The following is a 22,836-nucleotide window of genomic DNA, read 5'->3' on the forward strand; positions in this document are numbered from 1 at the left end:
CTGCCCATGGGGACTCTGAAGTAAATAATTTAATCCTTATTAGTTCCCAGGGGAACATCTGTTCAAATGTAGGAAAGTTTGGGAAGTAGATTGTTAAACTAGGTTCTGGTCCTACTTGGTTTTATCAAAAGACTTCTTGACTTCATTTGTTATTTAGTCCTTATATCTTTTTACAAATCTCTCATCAGAGCCATCCCTGACCCCTTCCCATGGTGTTCGGTGTTTGTCATCTGAGCATGCTGTGATTGCAAAGGACCAGACAGCCCAGGCTATTGCCAACACAGCATATGCCTATGAGAAAAGTGGTGTGGAAGCGGCTCTGTCAGAGGTAAATGTGTATTAGAAATGCATCCCTGCTGCAGTACTTAGTGTTGTCCAGCACATTATGCTTTTTATAAGTTAAGACCTTTGTTTTCTCATACATCTGTAAATGCATCTCTTTGCCATCCTTAACCACTCTCCCTTTCCTTCCGTCTGCCCTCCTGTATTTTCTCATTCTTTTTCTCCCTTTTCTGCTGCCACAGCTTAAGGAAGCTGAGCCCAAGAAGGCCAACCCCCAGGAAACAAACCCTACAGATCAGTCAGAGCAGCTCCAAGAAGCTACTGGGACTGAGTCTGCTGGCCAGCCTAATTCTCAGGTCTCTGAAGTCGAGATTCCCAGTGTGGGAAAGATTCTGGTTAGATCTGATGCAGATGGATATGATGAGGAGGTACACAAGATGAGAGCAGGCCTTAGCTGTTGTCTCTCCTTGGTTTTGCTACATTTCTGTTCTTGTGTGGCTGAGTGTATTTTTCTTTAAGGATTTTAGAAAGAAAATAATTTACCTTTCGTTAGTGCAGGTACAGATAGATGACTAACCTGGTTTTGCCTTGTAATAATAATAATCACAAATTACAACATGCAGTTATAACTAACATAACCGATGATCAGCTTCCATCTTTACTTATATGTCTTCTTATGTGTGTCTGACCACTTATGTGTACATTTAAGTCCCCTGCATCATCCTGATAGCTTGTAAAAAGAAAATTTGATCACATTGTCTTGGACAGAATGGACAAAAATCCTCCAGTGAAGGATCTTGGTTCTTGGTGATGGTGTTATTCCACTTTGGTTCCTCCAGAGTCAAAGCTTGATTTTTTTTCCCCCAGATGCCCAGAATCCAAAACAAAAGGGAGTATGTAAATGCCCAGAATCCAAAACAAAAGGGAGTATGTAAAAAATATGTAAATTGCAGGTGTTTTCTGAAGTCCGGGAAGGACAAAGAATCCCATGATATTCATCTCTGATCTCCTTTTCAATCAAAACTGCACTCATACACAGTTCTAGTCCTCAGAGTTCCATTATCTTGTGAATGGAGGTTTTTGTGTTGTGTTCTTTCATAATCTTAGGAAGGCTTTGGTTTTATTTTACAAGGACATCTTTTGTGTAGCCTACCATTAGTCTCGAGGTTGTTGTAAATGATGTATTTCTCTTATTGGACTTTGTAATCTTAGAGTACTCATGTTGCATACCCAGACTTAGAGTACCAAATTGGAATGGTTGCCTCAGATACTTCCCCTTCTGTGAAGCTATAATTTTGTCTGATTCTCTAACAGTGTTATATTGGGTATTATTTTAGTATTGTATATCTTCTCTTGTCCTTCTAAATTAGAGGGGGTATATAGGAGTAGCTAGTGTGACTTTGGCAAAGGCTTGATATTGTGTAAAGGGATGGGGGCAGTGCATGACAAGGGTGTATATGCATATGGCAATTGTGTGTGAAACTTGTAGTAGAATTCAGTTAAATTGCTCTACTTTGATTCAGGTCTCTGTTCAGCTTTCTTTTACAAGCATTCTTTTGAACTTTTCTTCTGCCCTCTTTCTTTCTTTGTTTTGTGCCTTCTTGTGCCAGGTGATGCTGAGCCCCGCCATGCAGGGGGTCATCCTGGCCATAGCTAAAGCCCGTCAGGCCTTTGATCGAGATGGGTCTGAAGCAGGGCTTATTAAGGTATCTCTGCTTTTTAATTCTAACCTTTAACATTCAACCAGTGTGGTGTTTACATAGCAGTATAAAGCAAGAGAAGTTCTAATTACAAATGTCTTTCTACCTTCTCTGACCAGCTAATGATCAAGCTGACAGGTGATAATGATCTTTCCTTTACTTGCATTAATGTAGATTCATTAAAGCTACTGATTGAACAGTGCCACACTATGTTAAACCCGAGGGAAATCCATTTGTTTGATCTATGAAATAGATTTTTTCCCCCACATATTAACATTTCTAAGTAATTTGAGGGATATAGAGTAGATGAGAGAGTGAGCGACACAGTGAATAGAAGTTCTAGACTCAAGAGTCAAGAGGATCTGGGTTCAAATGTGACCCTGATACATATGTGACTCTGGGAAAATCACAAATGATTCAACCACTTTGTGCCTTGGGCAGCCCTCTAAGACAAGTTATAGTTGGGTCATGGTGGATTTCAACATAGATGAACTCAAAAGGCCTCCCACGTTAACGTACATTATAGGTCTTTGGTGTATGGATGCTTAGGTGGGTAATGGGCATTATTTCTTAAAGGAAGTGGATAAAACTCAAGCATAAACAATAACATTTTTTTAAATCTGAGGAAACTTGGTGCTTGCCCCAAAGCATTTTAAACCAAACTTTTGCAGTTGTGTAAAAGATGTTTCTTAGAATACTTTTTGATACTACTTGAGAATTATACTTCTTTATTATGACCTACCAAAACCAAATAGCTTACACATTTCATACTGAACATTATCACATTTATAATCATTCATGGTTAATCTGCTCTTTACTCATAAGAAACCCTGGCCTATTAGATTCATATTTCTGTGCTCAGATCTGTGGTGGACAGTCTGCTAAAAGCCTGTCCTGTTTTGGCAGGCATTCCATGAAGAGTATTCCAGGCTATATCAGCTGGCCAAAGAGACTCCTACTCCTCACAGTGACCCTCGACTTCAGCATGTCCTCGTGTATTTTTTCCAAAATGAGGCCCCTAAACGAGTGGTGGAGCGGACTCTTCTGGAACAGTTTGCAGATAAAAACCTCAGCTATGATGAAAGGTGAGAGGGTGCAGAGGAGAAACACCACCTGCCCCTGGAGTGACTTGTGGTTTCTTGGGGTGACTGGTTAGTTTATACTTTACTTTATCATTTCTCTATTCTCTATCAAAACAGATCAATTAGTATCATGAAGGTGGCTCAAGCTAAACTAAAGGAGATTGGCCCAGATGACATGAATATGGAAGAATACAAGGTAAAGTCTTCTTCTCAGGGTATTTGTAAACCAGAACATTAAATACTCTTATTGGTAGCTGAGGGAGACCTGATCTGAACTCAGAAAGGCCTCCATGTTCCCTCTAACTGATCTGTTTTTTTCTTCATTTAGTTTTCCCAGATGAAATCTTAAGTTTTCACTGAAGGGTAGGAAATAGCAGCTCTGGTTCCATCACTGCCATTTACTGTTGTGTACACTTGGACAAAGTCATTTTATTTCTCTGAGTCTTTGTTCTCTCATTCATAAAGTTAGTTAGATTAGATTTCTAAGGTTTTATAGTGTTTGGTGATTTTTCCTAACAGAGCAGCATTTCTGTTAACCTACACCTTCTATGAACGTGAACTCAGTTTAATGGTCTAGATTTCTGGCAAGGGCCTTCTGATGAGCTGTAAAATGTTAAGCTTTAATAAATAAAAAAATACTTTGATTTAAAAAAATTTTTTGGTAATGAGGTTGTTAGTCCATTTATTTTTTAGGTGGTAACCCACAGAGAAATCTTATTTCACTATAGCTCTCAATTCTGTACTCTGGAGGTAATTTCATCCAACTAAAGAATAGACTTCTCCTGAGGTTTACTTGATTTGGCCACCATTCCAATCACACATTAATAATCTCTTCCTTTGATTAGCTAAAGCTGAATGAGTATTTTATGAATGACTAGGAGTTCTCACATCCTGACACCTTCCCTACAGCTGAATGATTCTATGCCAAAATTTTAAAATTCACTCCTGAATCCAAGGCTAGATGTGCTTGTCTGTTATTGGAAGTTAAGGAAATAAAATCTGAAGCTCTGTTGAAAACCAACTGTATAGCATTAGACAAGTCACTTAATCCTATTGTGCCTCATTTTATTCATTTATCAAGTTGAGGAGCTGTAGGACCTGGACTAGATGATCTCTAGAATCATTTTCTTTGCTAAAGTTCACATTGCTAAGGTGAATTGAACCACCTTTCAAGGTGTCGAGAGGCTTTGTACTACCTGGTGTTCCTCGAGAACTATTCAGCAGTCATCAGTGGGAGAAACAGGAAATTTTCTAAAAATGCTAAAACTAAGCTTTTTTCTGAATCTGAAGATTCAGATCTTCAAATCTGAATGGTTTTTTGTTTTTTACTGTTGCCACACTGGAAATTACAGAAATGCTCTCCTCTCCTTTACAGAAATGGCATGAAGATTACAGTTTGTTTCGCAAAGTATCTGTGTATCTTTTGACAGGCCTGGAGCTCTATCAGAATGGAAAGTATGTTCGCTTTTTGTTTAGCATTCTTTGTACTTGTACCCCTAGCACCTAGCACAATGTTTGACATGAAGCAGGCAGTTAATAAATACTTGCTGATTGATTGATGATAGTGACACTTTGAATCCTCATCCATGAATGTCATACATAGCAGCTCTGCATCTCTTCCACATTCTAGGTGACACTGGCACCTTTGGTCTTTTAATTCTAGATTTCAGAAACCACACAACAAGTCACAAATGCTCTCTTCTCACTCCTCACCTATTAGTAGATAAGGCTGGATGCACTTTGCCTTCACTAACTTACCAAGCTGGCTGTGATACATCCCAGGTTTTCTTTAATGATTGAGTGTAAACTTGGAAAGCAAATCATAAAATGCTATATCTAAATAAGACCTTAGAGATCACCGCGTCAAAGTCCTTCCTTTTACAAAAGAAGAAACTAAAGGGCCATGATTTTCTTAAGATTATTGCTACTTTGTGGGAAAGCCAGAGCTAGGAACCAGGTCTCTTGACTCCTAGTCCAATGTTATTTCCTTTTACTCCATGTTGCTTCCCTTCTTATTGCTCTCCTTCCCTCCTCCAAAAAAACCAAAACCAAACCAAAAACTGGTCATTTATCTGAGTTTTTGTAAAGTTTAAGTTTTAGATAAGGGGGCATTGAACATTTCAGTCATTAGTTCTCCATCATCTTCTAGGTGCCATGAAGCTCTTTCCTACTTGGTGTATGCATACCAGAGTAATGCAGCCCTGCTAATGAAGGGGCCTAGCAGAGGAGTGGAGGAGTCAGTGATCGCTTTGTATCGAAGAAAATGCCTTCTGGTTTGTATTATTTTTGGTTGTGAGACTTTGAGATTATTTTTTTTAACTTTCCATATTTCTGTTCCCTGCAGCAAAAAAAGGTATTATAAAATAACAGCTGTCTTCCTAATAGATTTTAGACTTTCTCAAGAGATTCTCTTTACAGAAGAAGCAATTTATTTTTGTGTTCAGATTTGCTTTTCTATCACCCCTCTACCTAAGACAGGATGAGAGCACATTCATACCTATTAATTTAATGGCTTTTTCTCAATCCCCACTTTCTTAAACTCTGCAGCTTTTGACACTCTTCTCCTTGACGCTCTCTTCTCTCTAGGCTTTCATGACAATGCTTTCTTTTGATTTTCCTACCTGTCCCACAGCTCCTTTTCTAATCTCCTTAGCTGTATCTTTAAATCGATAGATGATCCCCACAGAACGCAATTCTGTGCCCTCTTCTCCCTCTGTTGTATTTCACTTGTTGATCTCATCAGCTCCCTTGGTTTCAATTATCATCTTTATGTAGATGACTCATAGACCTACTTGTCTAGCCCTAACTTTTCTCCAAGTCTCCTCACAACTCCCTATTGAATATCTCCAACTAGATGTCTTTTAGACATCTTCAATTCAACGTATCCAAAACTGAACTCATTATCTTTCCCTGAAAAACCCTCCCCTCTTCCTGTCAAAGGTACTTCCATCTTCTCAGTCACCTAGGCTCACAATCTAGGTATCATTCTCGGCTCCTCATTCTTACCTCCCTGGATCCAATTATTTGTCAAGTACAATAGTTTCTGCTTTGATAACATCTCTGGAGTAGGCTCCCTTTTTTCCTCTTATATTACCACCACCTCGGTGCAGGTCCTCATCACCTCATACTTGAACTATTGCAGTAGCCTGCTAGTGGGTCTGACTGCCTCAAGGCTCTCCACACTCTAATCCATCTTCAATTCAGGTGTTAAATTGATCTTCTTGAAGTTTAAGCTTGACCATGTTGCCTTCTATATTCAACCAACTCTACTGATTGCTTTTTACCTCCAAGATCAAATATAAAATTCTGTATTTATTTTTTAAAGCTCTTGATAACCTAGCTCCTTCCTTTCTCCTTCCATCCTCCTTACACCTTCCTTTCTTCCGTGTTCTTTGTGATCCAGTGACACTGCCCTCTTGCTGTTCCTCTCACAAAATACTCCCGACACTGAGTTTTTCCTTCCTGCCCCCGTGCCTGTAACTCATCTCTACCTCCTGATTTTCCTGGTTTGTTTCAAGTCTCCACTAAAACCCCACCTTGCCCAAGAGGACTTTCCTGATCCCTCTTCATCTTCACGCCTTCCCTCTGGGATGATCTCTCATTTATCCCTTCTGCACCTCATGTACCTCATGTACCTCATGTACCTCTCGTGTTCTTAGTTGTCTGCGTGTTGTTTCCCCCGTTGCATCGTGAGCTTATTGGCAAGGACTGCTTTTTGCCTTTTTTTGTATCCCCAGTGCTTTGCCCAGTGCTCAGCACATAAGTGATTAATACATGCTTCTTGGCATATTGACAACTTATCGAAATGACCAAAGGGATTGCTCCTGGGCTACTTCCCTGCTTTTAGATGTCTACTGTAATGGCCTGGTCATAATAGTGCACATTGGACTAGAGCAAGAGGTCTTAAAGTGTGGTCTTGAGAGCCCTAGGGGTTTGGTTCCCAAGATCCTTTCGGGGGTCCTCAAAGTCAAAATTGTTTTTATAATAATAATAACAATACTAAGGTGTTTTCATTTCTAATATGATAAATACTGATAGACATAACCTGTTTAACAAAAACTCTTTGAGGTGTCCTCAGTAATATTTAAGAGTGTATTGGGGTCACCTTTGCAAAGGTAGGAGACCTGCAAGTGTTGCGCAACGAACTATTATGTTAATTCTTTTCCTTTTCCTTTTTCTTTAAAAAATACTGTTATGTGGGAAGGCTTTCTTGTATGGGGAAAAGATTGGAGTAGTATATGGTGATTTAAAAAAACAAAGCATGTTAGTAAAACTTAAGGAAAAAAATGTAAAAGGGTCCGGAGACCAAAAAGCTTGAGAATCCTTGCACTAGAGCGAGTTGTAGTGACTGTTTGGAAGCATTAAGCTCTAAGTTAGTCCTGCTGTTTCGTCTATGTCATGTGGCATAAAAGATGCATCTCTAGTCCAGGCTACTTTTGAATTCCGAAGTTATAAAGAAACATTTCCCCTTTTCCCAAACAGGTGCTTGTTATTAAGAGAAATCTAAAAATGGTTGCTAATTGCTTATTCTCAGCTCAGTTGCATTTTCTACTACCTTGGCAGATTTTTCCTTAACATGAAGGAGTTTAGTCTTTCTTCTGCCGCTTCTTTGTGAATAGATTAAATAAAAGAGGGTATTAAGTGGTGAGATCTTTCCATCCATTGAGCTTTCTGGTTTTACTTGAATTTTTGAATCCAGTGTAGCTATTATTTGAACACTTTGGAAGTAAAGTGCAGGTCTTTATTGAACTGGTAGATCTGAATTTTTAAAGAGGTGCGGTCATTTTTCTCAAGCATGTAATGTAAATGTTTGTCTGCCTGAGCCTTCCAGACTAAAAGGGTACCTTTTCTCTCTATGTGACACATTTGGTGATTTGAGGCCTTGAAGAGGCAGTTTAGACTTTTCTTCATTGATGTTTAACTTCTTCCTGTCTTCTCTTTTAACTGTAGAAACTGAACAGTATGGCAGCTTCTCTGTTTGAAACCAATGAGGAGCTCAATGTGACTGAAGGCATCAATGTCATGAATGAGTTGATCATCCCCTGCATTCATCTCATCATAAATAATGACATCTCAAAAGATGACTTAGCTGCTATTGAGGTCATGAGGAACCACTGGTGCTCTTACCTTGGGCAGGATATTGCTGGTAGGTTGTTTTTTGCTCTTCATCTGATTTCTGGAAGCAATTGAGGCTTCCAAAGGTCAGTGAGATGACCTTTGTTCACCTGTGACAAGAGAAGACCAGGTTTGTTTTCAAGTATCTAACTTCCTGGGTCTGAGCTCCTCTGAAATTTAATAGCTGTGTAGATTAAATGCTCCATAGATCAACTTATAAAGAATATTAAAATATAATACATGAACTTGGCCCTGGAGTTTACAGGTACCTGTGTCCGGATACGTTACCCAGAAGTTAACAACTTAAATCAGTTCCTACTTTGATGAGTTCAAGAAGGACAAATTAGTAAAAGGACTGTCCCCTTCCCCCAATTAATTCTATCATGGAGTTTTAGAGAGAGGGCAGAAATTTTGCCATATTTAGCAGAGGGAAGAGGGGGGAAAAGGCTCACCAAATTTGATGCTCTTTTGTAAATGTAAAAGGCATTGAATTGACCTCATCAGTTATATAGAAGTATCTTTTTATGAATTATAATGATTTAGAAACTATTCCCTTTCCCATGCCTTCAGATTTTATTCAAATCATATGTGATATAACTTAGGTTTCTCTGTGTGAATGTATATACAATGGTACATTTTAATAATTTGAAAGAAGACAGTACTGTATGACATATTTATGGCACAGAATTCAAAATCCATTAATCTGCAAAATAAAGAATGAGAAATCTGGTCTATAAGACTGGTTGTAAAGTAGGAGTATTTTTCTGGGGGTCGGGGGAAGGGGAAGAATTAAGTTCGCTTCTTTTGTGGTCTGAAAACAAGTTTTTGCTCTGAGGTTGGCCCAAGGTAGTTATTATTTCATTTCAGTGAGTCAGCTGCTCCCTTCCAAAAAGCAAACCATTTGGAGCTCTGACTTCATACTTGTGCTGTTACTGACTCTTTCAAGATCTCATAGGGGAGTCACTAGTGTGGGGATGGAGAACCTGTGGCCTCTAGGCCCTCTAGATTCCTTTAATAAAAGGATTTGTTCTGTAAAACTTGGACTCAGTCAAAAGTCCTCAACCAAGGACCTAGAAGGCCACATGTGACCTGGAGGCCTCAGATTCCCCATCCCTGCACTAGTCTGTTGACCCCCCCCCATCAGAGTTACTCTTTTTTTGGCTGTTGATTTAACCACCAACTCTTCCTCCACAGAAAACCTCCAGCTGAGGCTTGGGGAGTTTCTCCCCAGGCTTTTAGATCCCTCTGCGGAAATCATAGTCTTGAAAGAGCCTCCAACCATCCGCCCCAACTCCCCCTATGACCTCTGTAGCAGGTTTGCTGCAGTCATGGAGTCCATCCAGGGGGCTTCAGCTGTGACGGTGAAGTAAGCCTCTTATTGCTCATGGCCCAGCATGGTCTCTGGTCACCCAGCTGCTGCACAGAATTGTGTTGTCACAGTTTTCACCTCAGGGAGGGAAATAGTTGGACAAGTGAGATTTGGATCCAAACCCAACTGTACTGTGTGTGTAGAGGATTAAAAGCAATATTGCACTTTTAGGTACACAGTTTTAAGAGCTATTCTATAGCAAGGGACAGGAACCACTACTAAGGTCACTTAGAGGACTTCACATGCCTCTTGTATGTACAAAAATGCTTGGGCTTGTCTAAGCCACTTGCCACTTTTTTAATAAAGTCCTCCAGGCATAAATATTTTTGACAGCAGAGTAGAAGAGTGACTCAGAGCCTAACTCAGATGAGCAGCTACCAGTTATTTTATCAAATATGCACAGTAGACACCTTTAAAATTCTTAATTGCAAGAGATAGAAATAAACACATGCCAGTGTTCTGACAGGAGATATCAGGATAGGGTTGCTGTTGGCCTCTAGGTGTAGGGGTAGTATATGGAGCTACTGTGCATGTCACTGAGATTACTGGAAAGTCATAAAGGGAGGGTACCTCCTTATTTTTTCCCTTTTTTAAATTTTCTGAAATAAGTCAGAAAACCTCACACTTGGCTCTGATTGAGTGAAAGAGACAAAAGCATTGACGAGTGTATGTGGAACAGCATTTAAAGCTTGTCTACCCACGATAGTATTTTGATGATAGTTTACCATTTAGAGATTTTCTAGCATCTGGAAATATTTTACTGATATCAATAGTAGGTGTCCAGGGTGGATGCAAGCACAAATGAACATTTTTATCTTTTTTTTTTTTTCTAAAGGATGGGGATTGTGGAAGAAAAAATTCCTAGTTGACCATTTTTTAAAGTCCCCTGTTTGGGTATTGTGTTTTAACCAAATTGTAAGGATAAATGGCTAAGAGATGGGAGGGAAGAACACTTGATACAACTATGCAGATTTTATAAATGTGCAATAAAAGCATTTGTTTTACTTCTAGTGTGTAATGTTTGCTTTTTTGAACCTAGAGTTCAGCAGCTCTCCAGCTTTTGGGTCTCACAGTCCTTTACATTATTAAAAATTATTGAGAATTCCCACCTCCCCACCCTCCCTAAAATGTTTTTTTTTTACTAGCCATGTAGTTTATTAAAAGTAACCATTAATACAAACAAAAGTATATCATTTCAACCATTTATTGGCAGTGAGAAAGGTCATAACCAATATCACTTCATACCAACAGCTTTAACTTCTGACTCCTCCAACACATAGATTGAAGTTAAAATTAATAAGGAATTCCCCACAAAATAAAAGCAAAAATCACTTCTCTCAAAATGTATCTTCAGATTCCCTCAAAGATTACATTTACCTCTTCAAGTCCCCCACAATCTTTTTCCTGAATGACAGTCCCCAATAGTGTATTTTTAAAAAATACATTTTCTTTGTTCTTTCTCATTCTTTATTTTCTCCTTTTAATAGTATTTTATTTTTTTCCAATTACATGTAAAGAAAATTTTCAGTATTCACTTTTATAAGATTTTGAGTTCCAAACTTTTTTCTCCCTCCTTCTCCTCCCCCCCATAATAGCAAGCAGTTTGATATAGGTTATCTATATACAATCATATTAAACATATTTTCACACTTGTGATATGAAAGAAGAATGAGAACAAAAGGGAAAAAACCAAGAGAGAAAAAAACGAAATAAAATGAAAATAGTATGCTTTGATCTGTATTCAGACTTCATAGTTCTTTCTTTGGATGTGGATAGTAGTTAACATCATGAGTCTTTTGGAACTGTCTTAGATCACAAAAAAAGTTTTTGTTTTGTGGGTTATATCTACCAGTATTTACTGTATTAGAAATTAAAACACCTTAGTATTATTATGAAAATAATTTTGATCTTGAGAACCTTCTGAAAATGTCTCAAGGACCCCAGAGGTTCCTAGACCATACTTTGAGAACCTCTACCATAGATGTAGTTTGGGTTGCCATGTTCTAAGGACTCAGTAAATATCTATACTTATTATATTTCAATTAGCTTTCTCCCCTTTTCAAGCATCAAGCAAATTAAGGGGAAACAACACTTAGCATTCTGAATCTCCTCAACTTTATTCTCTTGTCTAATTTTTTTAATGTGTTGATTTATGATAGCTATCAAAGCTGAGTTTTCTAACAGAGCTTTCCAGCTGGTAACCAAACTAGTTGTAGGCCATTCCCCACATAGGACATGGTGTTGTTTTAAGGCTCATCATCAAGCAGATTTTTCATAGTAATTGATTGATTTTCTTATCTCACTTTGCCTTTCTCTTTGAACCATTCTTTATATTGAACCCACTATGCCACCATTTGTTTTCAACTTAAAGAAGAACAAGGAATTCTATAATGAATTTTTTCCATAAAACGGTGATTTCTTGACCCCACTGTTGGAAGAAGCTGGAGATGGTTACCTGTTTCAACATTCTTGGTGCATCCATAGTGAACATGGAATGTAGGCATTCTCTTTGTATCCCACATATATATACACACATCCTGCCACGAGAGGGTATTCAGAGTACTGATTTGCTAGTCTCTTTTTCTTAGGTTTTCTAGTAATGCTGAGACTAGAATCAATTTTTGATTCCAATCCCATACTCTTTGTGTTACAACACAGTTTCCTAATTGAGGCTGATTTCCACAAGCCATTTCTCAGCTTAGTGACCATTGCATGAGACTTCTTTACTCATCAAAAGTTCATTCTCTTTTTTTTTAACCTAATAGTATTTTATTTTTTCCAATTACATGTAAAGATAGTTTTAACCTTCATTTTTGTCAGATTTTGAGTTCCAAATTTTTGTTCCTTTCTTCCCTTCCCTCCACCCTCCCCAAGACAGCAAGCAATCTGATATAGGTTATACATATACAATCATGTTGAACATTTTTCCACATTAGTCATGTTGTGAAAGAAGAATCAGAACAAAAGGAAAAACCACCGGAAAGAAAAAAACAACAAAAAAGGTGAAAATAGTATGCTTTAATCTGCATTTAGACTCCATAGTTCTTTCTCTGGAAGTAGATAGCATTTTCCATCATGAGTCTTTTGGAATTGTCTTGGATCATTTTATTGCTGAACAGAGCTAAAAGTCTTATCATAGTTGATCAACACACAATATCACTGTTACTGTGTACAATGTTCTGGTTCTGTTCACTTTACTCAGCATCAGTTCATATAAGTTTCCAGGTTTTTCTGAAATCTTCCTTCTCCTCATTTCTTATAGCACGGTAATATTTCATTATATTCATATAGCTCAACTTGTTCAGCCATTCCTCAATTGATGGGCATCCCCTAAATTTCCAATTATTTGGCCACCACAAAAAGAGCTGCTACAAATATTTTTGTACATGTGGATCCTTTTCTATTTTTTGTGATCTTGGGATACAGCCCTAGAAGTGGTGTTGCTGGGTCAAATGGTATGCAGTTTTATAACCCTTTGGGCATAGTTCCAAATTGTTCAGAAGTTCTTTCTAAGACTGAACTGAAATATTTCCTTCAATTCCTTTTGTTTAAACCCAGTGATGGGGAAATTGAGTCATAGGCTTCCTTATGTCACAAATGTCATGAGTTGTACCGCCATTACCTGGCCTGATACCCTTTTGCCATTGTTTCCCCTACTTAAGGAGACTGTGTATAGGGTTTCTTTTTTTAAGGGAAGACAAAAAAGCATCCTCACATTCCCCAGAAATAGATTCATGTGTTGAATTTTTTTATTCTCTTGACTCCACATGGTTCTTACTTTACTCTTTTGACCCTTCTCACCCTCCTGACTTCAAAAACATGTACTTAAACCACACTTAGGAAATTAGCCAGAGATACCCTGGTTACCATGCCTGACTACTAAAGTACTTTACAACTGTAGGTGGCAGAATAATCCCTGAAAGGAAAAAAAACAAACAGTTGAGAGCTCAAATCTCTTCTTATACTTTGATAGTTGATCTTGTTTATATTCCATTCATACAAGGACCCTGCTGTTGTAGGGTCCTTATATAAATCCTACAAGTCTTCTCTTGTGTGTCCTTGTGTAAATCTAGCAAGTCTTGGTAAAGCAAGATTAAGATCTCCCTCCATTTCCTCTTTTGGTAAGACTGACTGGACTATATTTAATAAGGTTGATATAGTCTGATGGTTTGAGAAGTGCAGAGGAAGATGACATAGATGATGTTCACATATTAATTTTGCAATAGTCTCTTGCCATGTATACCCAGGACAAGTCACCTAACATCTTTAAGCTTACCTACCATGTAGGGTTTTTGTAAGGTTAGCAGTTTGTAAACTTTAAACCTGCTGTGTGAACTTGGTATAAGCATGTCCTATTGAGAACTGCATCAAATGCCAACAGATATAGTCTTTCCAGTGTTGAGCCTTTCGGGTTCTCAGTGTGATACAGTAGAAAGCATGTTGGATTTAGAATCAGAAGACCTGGGTTCAAATCCTGGTTGTGCTGTTTGACTGTACAACTTTGGACCCATTCATGTTTCTGGACCTCAGTTTCCTCATCTGCAAATTGGGGTGCTTAGACTAGTTCTCCAAAGGCTCTAAATTCTTTGGTCTCATGATTCTGGCACACTAAACAATATGTATCTGAGTGAGAATGGAAGGGTCATCAGCATCACAGGTGAGGTTTTTGGTTGTTTATAAATTATAATGAGCAATCCTGGATTTTTCAAAAACTAGGTGAGATGTGATGGGTGGAGAGAGAAAAGGGAATCAGTCACCCATTGAGTATTCATTAAGTTTCTACTATGTCAGGCCCTGGGGGTACAAGTGTAAATAATTAAGCTCCCTAATTGCAGGTGGTTTACTTTCTAATGGTAGAATAAGAAGTACATGTAAAAATATATACAAGTATAAAATTAAATACAAATGTATACAAAGTAGTTGAATGTATGGTAGTTTGGTAAGGAGAACAATATTAGTTGTGGGGGATCAGGAAAGGCTTCATGCAGAAGATGGCATTTGAGCTGCATTTTAAAGGAAGAGGGTGAATTATGAGGTAGAGGTAATGAGGGAATACATTCCGGGCATATGGGGCCAGCCAATGCAAAAGTGTAGAGATGGGAAATGGAGTGTTGTATATGACAAACAGCCCGCCAGTTTAACTGGATTACAGTGTGCAGGAGGAAGAGTAATGCCCAGTAAAGCTTGGAAAAATAGGTTGGAGCTGCATTGTGTAGAGCTTTAAAAGCTAAACAGAGGAGTTTCTATTTTATCATAAGAGGCAGTGGGAAGCCACTAGAATTTGAGTACAGGGGAGTCTTGTGGTTAGATTTGTGTTTAAGAAGAATTATATGGCAGCAGAGTATAGAGAAGAACTGGTGAGAGTCAAGGACACCATTTAGGAGGCAAGATGTGATGAGAGCCTTAACTAAGCTCAAAGCTACGTGACTGGAGAGAAAGGATTGGCTGTAAGAGATGTTGCAAAGATAGAAATGGCAAGATTTGGCTACTAATTGGATATATGGGATAATAGGAGAATAAGGAGTAGAGGATAATGCTGAGATTAGGAGACTGGAGTGCCTTTAGTAGAAATACTGGTAATTTAGAAGAGGGAAGGTTTTAGGGGGAAAGATAGTGATCTCCTGGGGCTGTCCCAAATCCATTCTCCCCTAGCCTTGACAGGATGTGGAAGAGAAAGTTTTCATCTTCCGTTCTGATTTGAGTGTCTAGGGTATGGAGTTCTTTGTGAGGTGCTTTAGAATTTATCTTTTCATACCTTGATTATCAAACATCTATTAAATACTAGATGACTACTCTTAATTGGGATGGACTTTTAGGAAAGAGAATCATGTAAATTCCCGACCTCATAAACTCCCTGAGTGACAGTCTGACCTTGTCCAGCCATAAACTCGAGCTGTAACACCTATTTCTGCTTAATTATGTGATGTTCTTTTTTAAAGTGATAGATGGGATATAAAAATTACTTGTGAGACTTGTGTAACACATCTTCAGTTAAAATCCATTAGACTGTGAGCTACTTGAGGGCAGGGACTGTCTTTTGCCTCTTTTTGTACCCCCAGTGCTTAGCACAATGCTTGGCACATGGTGGGCATTTAAAATAAATGCTTATCAACTGATTGACTAAAATTTAAGCAGTCAATGCCTTAGAGGGACTCAGAGTCAAAAGTGGTTCTCTAAGAATAGCAATTTCATTAATACAGACAATATTGAGAGGTGAATATGAGTAAGGAGTAAGGCTAGTTCTATCAGAAAGTTCAGGTGCATCTAGCATGCCTATACTGTACAGTAAAAGTTTGTTTGATTTACGGTCTCAGAGTGCCTTGAGGCTAGTGAGGTCATCTGGCCTGTCTTTAGGTAGGATGGCCTCTAAGCCTATCCAAATAGAAGAAAACAGATTGATTTTTGTTTTAGAGATTTGAAAATTTGTTTTAGACGTTTTAAAAATGTAAGCATTTAATAAACACGTGCTATGTACCAGACATTGTACTAGGCACTGGAATACAGGTACAATGAATTAAAACAATCCTCACTCTCACCTAGTTTGGATGTTGCACACAAGACTTCAGTAAGTCTTACTTTTTAGATTGCAATTTAAACCCATGACTTATGTCAGGGAAGATCAATAGTAAGCTTGGTATTGAGAAAGTACTGTGTTGGGAGCCAAGATACTGGAGTTCTAGTCATAGAACTACACCTAACTTAGTGACCTGGAACAATTCCCTTCAAATCTCTGAAACCTCATTTGTTCTATAAAATTTGTGGTGATGGGGTTGGATTAGATTATCTCCAAGGTCCCTTCCATCTCTAGTATTCTAAGACCTTTCCTCTTTTATTCTCTTGTGTTTTTGACGCATGCTTGTACTTAGCCATTCATGTTCAGTTGATGGCACCCATGATGACCCCTGGGTGAATTATAGTCTGCTTAGGGTAGAGTCTACAGTCATAGAACATGGTACTTTTCCTTTAAATGAGATAAGTATGAATTGTTTCTGCTATCCCCTCCATATGTCAGAAAACATACTGATTGTGAATTGCAAACAGGAATATTTTGAAGTAGTTAAGAGTGAATGGAAATATACTGAAGAGCCAGTTGACTTGCAAAAATTAATCTGGCACTAAAGTTACATGCAAGTCAACTTTCTCCTTAACTCATTATTTTTTCTTTACATTTCTATTCAAGTCTCCCCACATTGCAATATATTTATTTGCTCGTTGAGATAACTATTATAGAGGAAAGCCATAGAGATTGGGGCACAATTAAAAGGATAAGAGATATTCTCGGTCCCTTGGACTTCATATTGCCCCTGGTCCTTTACCACTTCTCTTGACCTAGCTACAACTGTAGGGGGCCCTGTATCAGGCCCCGGGTCTAGGATAAACTTTATTCCCATCACCCAAGCCACTTTAGAATGAAGGATATTTCAGTTGATTCATCTACTCCTTCATCTGTAGAATGTGGCAGTAACACATTGCTAGAGCCAACAAGATGGCAACGAGGGAGGATCCCCAAAATTGACTATTTTACGTGGGTATTTATGACGTCCATCTCACATAGAACCCACTTATTCCAGCTGTAGCTTTGGTGCTGTTTGGGCCATTCTGGGGTGATGCCTGAGGTCCTTGGATCATACGTTAGCTTCAAGATGCAAATCTAATGGTCATCAGTAAGATTGGGTGGGTAACTTGGTCACTTTCACTTAGGCTTTAGTAGAGTTACTAAGAAAGAGTTCACATAGAGTGGGAATAGAGACATAAATAATCATACTTTAACAATACTACCTTAGTTCTGGCAGGATTTGAAATAAGCCCCAGTATCCTGACTCTAAAATTATAGGAGACAAAATTTTTACCTTTATGAAGTCTTTGAAGCCAAAAAGAATGGGCCAGGCATTTTTCTGTATTTTCATATATGAAGGCAAGGTGAGCATCCTAGAGATAAATATATTGAAGGAAGGATCTAATAGGAACATAAGTAAAATGACATCCCTTCCTCCCAGTTGCCACCTTTTGTCATCCTTTGAATGTGTCAGTTCATTTTACAGAAAAAGGTAACCAAATAAGACAAATTGCCCAGTCCTTGACAGGAAATCAGGAACTGAACTGTTTGGAGACCCCAAATTTCCCTGTTACCACATTAACACCCCTAAGACCATCCCAGGAGTTTACTCTTTAAAGGACAGCCAGTTTCTTCCTAGTGCTTCCTAAAGGAAGTCCTTGTCCAAAATGTGTTCCTCTCATCTGCTATGGTTCTACCCTCTTTAAGCAGCTACCACTGCCCCAATGTGTATATGGGTCTGGTGGGGGTGTTGAGCATCCAGTTAGGGATATTTTATTGCCCTGACTCAGTTTCCCACAGCAGGAGTGAGACTTGAACACAATTTGTACTCTTGTTTTTAAGCCCTAGTACATCATACCACACAGCTCAAGATTGGATAATGAATTTAGCAATGGCACTCATGTACCAAATAGCCTCTGGCTACAGTTTTACATGCAGCCTCTGTGCAGAATGACCCCTCTCAACATACTTCCTCAATCAGACTCCAAGCATCTTAACATCGCCAAAACAAGTCACTATGTTTTTTTTTCTTTTTTTAGGCACCATTTTGTCTGAGCAGTATGAGCATACTTTTGTGTGTATGTTCACATGGAGCTGTCTTTGCAACTTATTCTTTCATCTCATGCATTCTGCTAAAGGCTGATTGCATCATCTTTCATTGGCAGAACCATAGTTAAGCATCCTTTCCGTGTCCCAAGCCTGATCCCAATCATATACTCCCCAATGGTAAATCACAGAATGGAGAATCAACCCCAAAACATTTCAGTGTTCATTTTCCACTTGATAAAATGGAGAATCAACACCCAAACACTTCAAAATGTTCTGTTCCCACTTGATAGCATGAGTGCCATCTTTAATTTTGCTGAAATAGCAGTATGCACAGCAGGACACTAAATCATTGCCCTTGGGACAGACTGAGAGGGCTGATGTCCTTTTTCACCTTGCAAAGGAGACAAAAACCAGAAGGTCCTTATGTTAGAGCTTCCTTGGGGACATCTTACATGTGACCAAAGTAATGTCTGTCCAGTGTAGCACTCTAGTTGAACATCCAGACTGAGATCTCTAATCAACAGTGAAGATCTAGTGTATGGCGAATATAATTTCCATATAGTCTTTTTTATTTTTTTCTCTTTTTTATTTTGTAGTTTACATCATTCATTTCCACAAGATTTTGAGTTACAAATTTTCTCCCCATTTTTCCCCTACCCACCACCCCAAAACAGTGATCCCAGTGAGTATCCTCTCCCCCAAGCTACTCTTTCCTATATCTTCCCCATCCCCCCTCTGACTTTCCAGTAGGGCATGGTGGATTTCTATGCCCCAGTGCCTGTATATCTTATTTCCTAGTTACATGTAAAATAATTTTCTATATATATATATATATATATATATATATATATATTTAAACATTTGATTTTAAAACTTTGAATTCCAGATTGTTTCCCTTCCTCCCTTGTCACCCACCCTTACTGGGAAGATAAGCAGTTCAATATAGGTTGTACATGTGTAGCTATGCAAAACATTTCCATAGTGGATATATCATGAAAGACTGACCATATTTCCCTCCATCCTATACCACCTCCACTTGTTCTGTTCTCTGCTTTGATCCTGTCCGTTTTCAAAAGTGGATGCTTCCAACTTCCGTCCCCCCGAGCCTGCCCTCTCTTCCATCATCCCCTTCCCTCCTACTCTCCTGTAGGGTGAGATACCCTATTTAGTGTGTATGTCATTCCATCCCTAAGCCAAATTCATTGAGAATAAGATTGACTCATTCCCTTTTGCCTTCCTGTTCTTCCCTTCCATGTAACAGTTTTCTCTTGCCTCTTCTATATGAGATAATTTACCCTATTCTGTCTCTCCCCATCTCCTCCCATTATATTCCTCTCTCACCTTTTAATTTCACCTTTTAAGTATCATCCTTTCCTATTCAACTGGCCCTGTGCTCTCTGTGTATACACATACATGTATATACACACACGTGTATTTATATGCCCATATACCCTCCTATATAGACATATATATATATACATATATATATATATATATATACACACACATTTCTATTCCCTTCAAGTATTCTCGTACTGAGAAAAGTTTCATAAGTTACAATTATCGTTTTTCCAAGTAGGAATGTAAATAGTTCAAATTTGATAAGTTTCTTATGATTTCTTTTCCCTGTTTATCTTCTCATGCTTCTCTTCTTGTATCTGAGTGTCAAATTTTCTATTCAACTCTGGTTTTTTCATCAAGAATAATTTAAAGTCCTCTGTTCCACTGAATGACCATATTTCCCCCTGAAACATGATGCTCAGTTTTGCTGGGTAGGTGATTCTTGGTTTTAATCCAAGCTCCTTTGACCTCTGGAATATCATATGCCAAGCCCTTTGATCCCTCAGTGTAGAAGCTGCCAGATCCTGTGTTATCCTGATTGTGTTTCCACAATATTGAAATTGTTTCTTCTTGGATGCTTGTAATATTTTCTCCTTGATCTGGGAACTCCAGAACCTGGCTATAATATTCCTAGGAGTTTTCTTTTTGGGATGTTTTTTTTCCAGAGGTGATTGGTGGATTTTTTTCAACCTCTATTTTGCCCTCTGGTTCTAAAACATCAGGGCAATTTTCCTTGAGAATTTCTTGAAGGATGATTTCTAGGTTCTTTTTTTTTTATCATGACTTTCAGGTAATACAGTAATTTTAAAATGATCTCTCCTGGATGTATTTTCCAGGTCAGTGGTTTTTCCAATGAGATATTTCACATTGCCTTCTATTTTTTCATTTGTTTGAATCTGTTTAATAGTATCTTGATTTCTCATAAAGTCACTAGCTTCCATTTGCTCCAATTTAATTCTGAAGGAATGATACTCTTCAGTAAGCTTTTGCGATTCTTTTTTCCATCTGCCAAATTTGACTTTTTAAGGCATTCTTCTCCTCATTGCCTTTTTGAGCCTCTTTTGCCATTTGAGTTAGGCTATTTTTAAGGTGTTATTTTCTTCAGTCAGGTTGTTGAATCTCATTTCATAATTGTATCATTCTCATTTCTCTTCCCAATTTTTCCTCCACTTCTCTTATTTGGTTTTCAAAATCCTTCTTAAGGTCCTCTATGGCCTGTAACCAACTCATATTTTTTTTTAAAGCAATCAGGGTTAAGTAACTTGATCAAGGTTACACGGCCAGGTGTTTCTGGGTGGGTGCTAAGTGTCTGAGCCCGGGATTCAATCTCCAGGTCTTCTCAACACTGCAGCCGGTGCACCTACTCGCTGTGCTACCTGGCCGCCCCCAACTCATATTTTTCTTGGAAGCTTTTGGTGCAGGAGTTCTGACTTTGCTGTCTTCCTCCTGTTCCATGCTTTGTTCCTTTTTGTCCCCAAAACAGGAGTCTAATGTTGGATTGCTGTGCTTGCTTTACTTTCTTTGTTTGCTCTTGTTGCCACTTGATTACTTGACTTTTGAGCTTTTTGCCACAGTAGGACTCTGCTACCAGAGAGGGGAGCTTTGTCCCAATGGCTGGGGTTTTCGCAGCTGCTGGAGCTATTAGTTGACTGCCCTCTCTGAAGCCTCCACACACTCTGGCAAACTGGTCATGCACCCCAGGACCTCTACCCTAGACAGTGATCCAGATCCAAGCAGGTTAAAGCAAGAGTGATTACCCCTCAGACTGGTTGCTTGGTCCCCCTACACTCTGCAAGCTAGGAGCTCTGAAGCAGCCATGTGGTCATGGCTGCACAGCCACGGTGCCTCACATGCTTCTCCCTCCAGGCGGTAAAGGCCAGACTATACTCCTGAACTCCTGGTTTCCAAAGTCCACATTCCACTGACCTCTCACTTTGTCCTGAGCATCCATGGGTTGATAATTCTGGAAACCACCACAGCTGCTGTTGATCTGAAGTCCCTCCAGTTGTGGCTGGTTGTGGCCGTTTGTAGCTGCCCTGAGGCTAAAACCTCCAGCTCACATGGGGCTGGGCTTGGCTCCCAGCGGCTGTGCTGGCCTCTTCCTGTTGGCCTGCTGGGCTGTCTTCAGGGGGAAGTTAGCTTCTCTCTGTCATTTTGTGGGTTCTGTAGCTCCAAAGTTTGTTTAGTTATTTTTTTACATGAATTGGAGGAGATGGGAGAGGGAGCCGGGCAGAAGTCCTTTTTCTACTCCGCCGTCTTGACTCCCCATATTGTCTTCTTAATCCCTTCATCCACAGACTCCATTCTTGAGAAATGTAAGACATTGGTACTATTTAGTTTGTGATTTCTTTGGGGGTTTCTTTAAAAGCCCCCTAAGTAGTAAATAATTTATCAGTCTGTGACAACAAGCATGAGCATATGTTTGAAACATTACAAGTCTGTTTCTGCAGCTATTTGAAGCCATCATGATCATGCACCATGTGATTTTTCTTTTCATGCAGCAGTTACATCACTCTGACCACTTCTAAGTGCAAAATTACCAAACTAATGCAATGGTTCATCATTCCAGGGCAAATTGATTCCCAGTGGATGGTCAGACGTATGTGCATACCCACATTTGCATTTTATGTACTGCACCAGAGTAGCTCCCTCATTCCCTTCTGTTACTGCATAATTGTACCTCATCAGTTGGGTAATCAAATGATCAAGATGTTACTAATATTTTCATTCTTTGCAAATTCCAAGCTATTTGAAAACCATGGTCCCTGGGCAATACGCAGTAGAGGCTGTCTTGAAGCCTTCATGGACAATCACAAAAATTCTGCAAAAATAAACCTTATACTACCTCTTATTGCAGTATTAAGGCTATTTTCTGACTTAAATGTGCCTTCTGCTTATGTTACTGTTCTGTCTGATGGATTTTCAAATGAACTGGGTGGCAATATTGGTCCATTGTCCAGTAGAGTTTCAGTGAAAATGTAGCTGGTGTGCCAGTGGTGAAAGAGAAGAAAGTCAAATCTGAATAGATTCTTTCCTTGCAGAGGTTAGTTTACATGTAAACTAATAAGTTAAAAATTAAGCAATATGCAAGTAAGTCTTAATTACATTTATCGTTTAATACAATGCTTGTTAACCTGTAGAAAAGAAGACATTTTCTTTTGTAACCAGCTATTCATCTTTGTTTGTTGGTTAGGTGGCTAAAAATTTAAAATAATGAATTTCCATCTCTCAGCAAGTGAATTTGTAAAATTCTGCCACTTTCTGCTACATATTTATGAGTGAACATTTTCACTTTATTCTTGTTTTAAATCAAAATACAGAAATAAACTGCATGCAGACCCA

The 22,836-nt window shown here is 38.8% G+C and overlaps 1 protein-coding gene across 2 annotated transcripts in view; it reads left to right on the forward strand.

Annotated features, from left to right (window-relative positions):
* The window catches only part of USP28 (ubiquitin specific peptidase 28), an 87,579-nt gene extending 77,027 nt beyond the window's left edge, over window positions 1–10,552 (forward strand). The window contains exons 18-26 of one of the 2 annotated variants that reach the window (XM_069080594.1): window positions 189–328; window positions 525–710; window positions 1,893–1,988; window positions 2,889–3,067; window positions 3,182–3,260; window positions 4,440–4,519; window positions 5,214–5,337; window positions 8,015–8,210; window positions 9,374–10,552. In XM_069080594.1, coding sequence (XP_068936695.1) covers window positions 189–328; window positions 525–710; window positions 1,893–1,988; window positions 2,889–3,067; window positions 3,182–3,260; window positions 4,440–4,519; window positions 5,214–5,337; window positions 8,015–8,210; window positions 9,374–9,549 — 1,256 coding nt within the window. In that variant the 3' untranslated portion in view covers window positions 9,550–10,552. The remainder of the gene's footprint in view (window positions 1–188; window positions 329–524; window positions 711–1,892; window positions 1,989–2,888; window positions 3,068–3,181; window positions 3,261–4,439; window positions 4,520–5,213; window positions 5,338–8,014; window positions 8,211–9,373) is intronic. The other variant, XM_069080596.1, reaches the window with a different exon arrangement.
* The last annotated feature ends 12,284 nt before the right edge of the window (window positions 10,553–22,836 follow it).

The sequence above is a fragment of the Petaurus breviceps genome, unplaced genomic scaffold (genome assembly GCF_028583685.1).
Source record: "Petaurus breviceps papuanus isolate PSGF00001 unplaced genomic scaffold, PetGlider_PUasm1.0 91133, whole genome shotgun sequence".
NCBI lineage: Eukaryota > Metazoa > Chordata > Mammalia > Diprotodontia > Petauridae > Petaurus > Petaurus breviceps.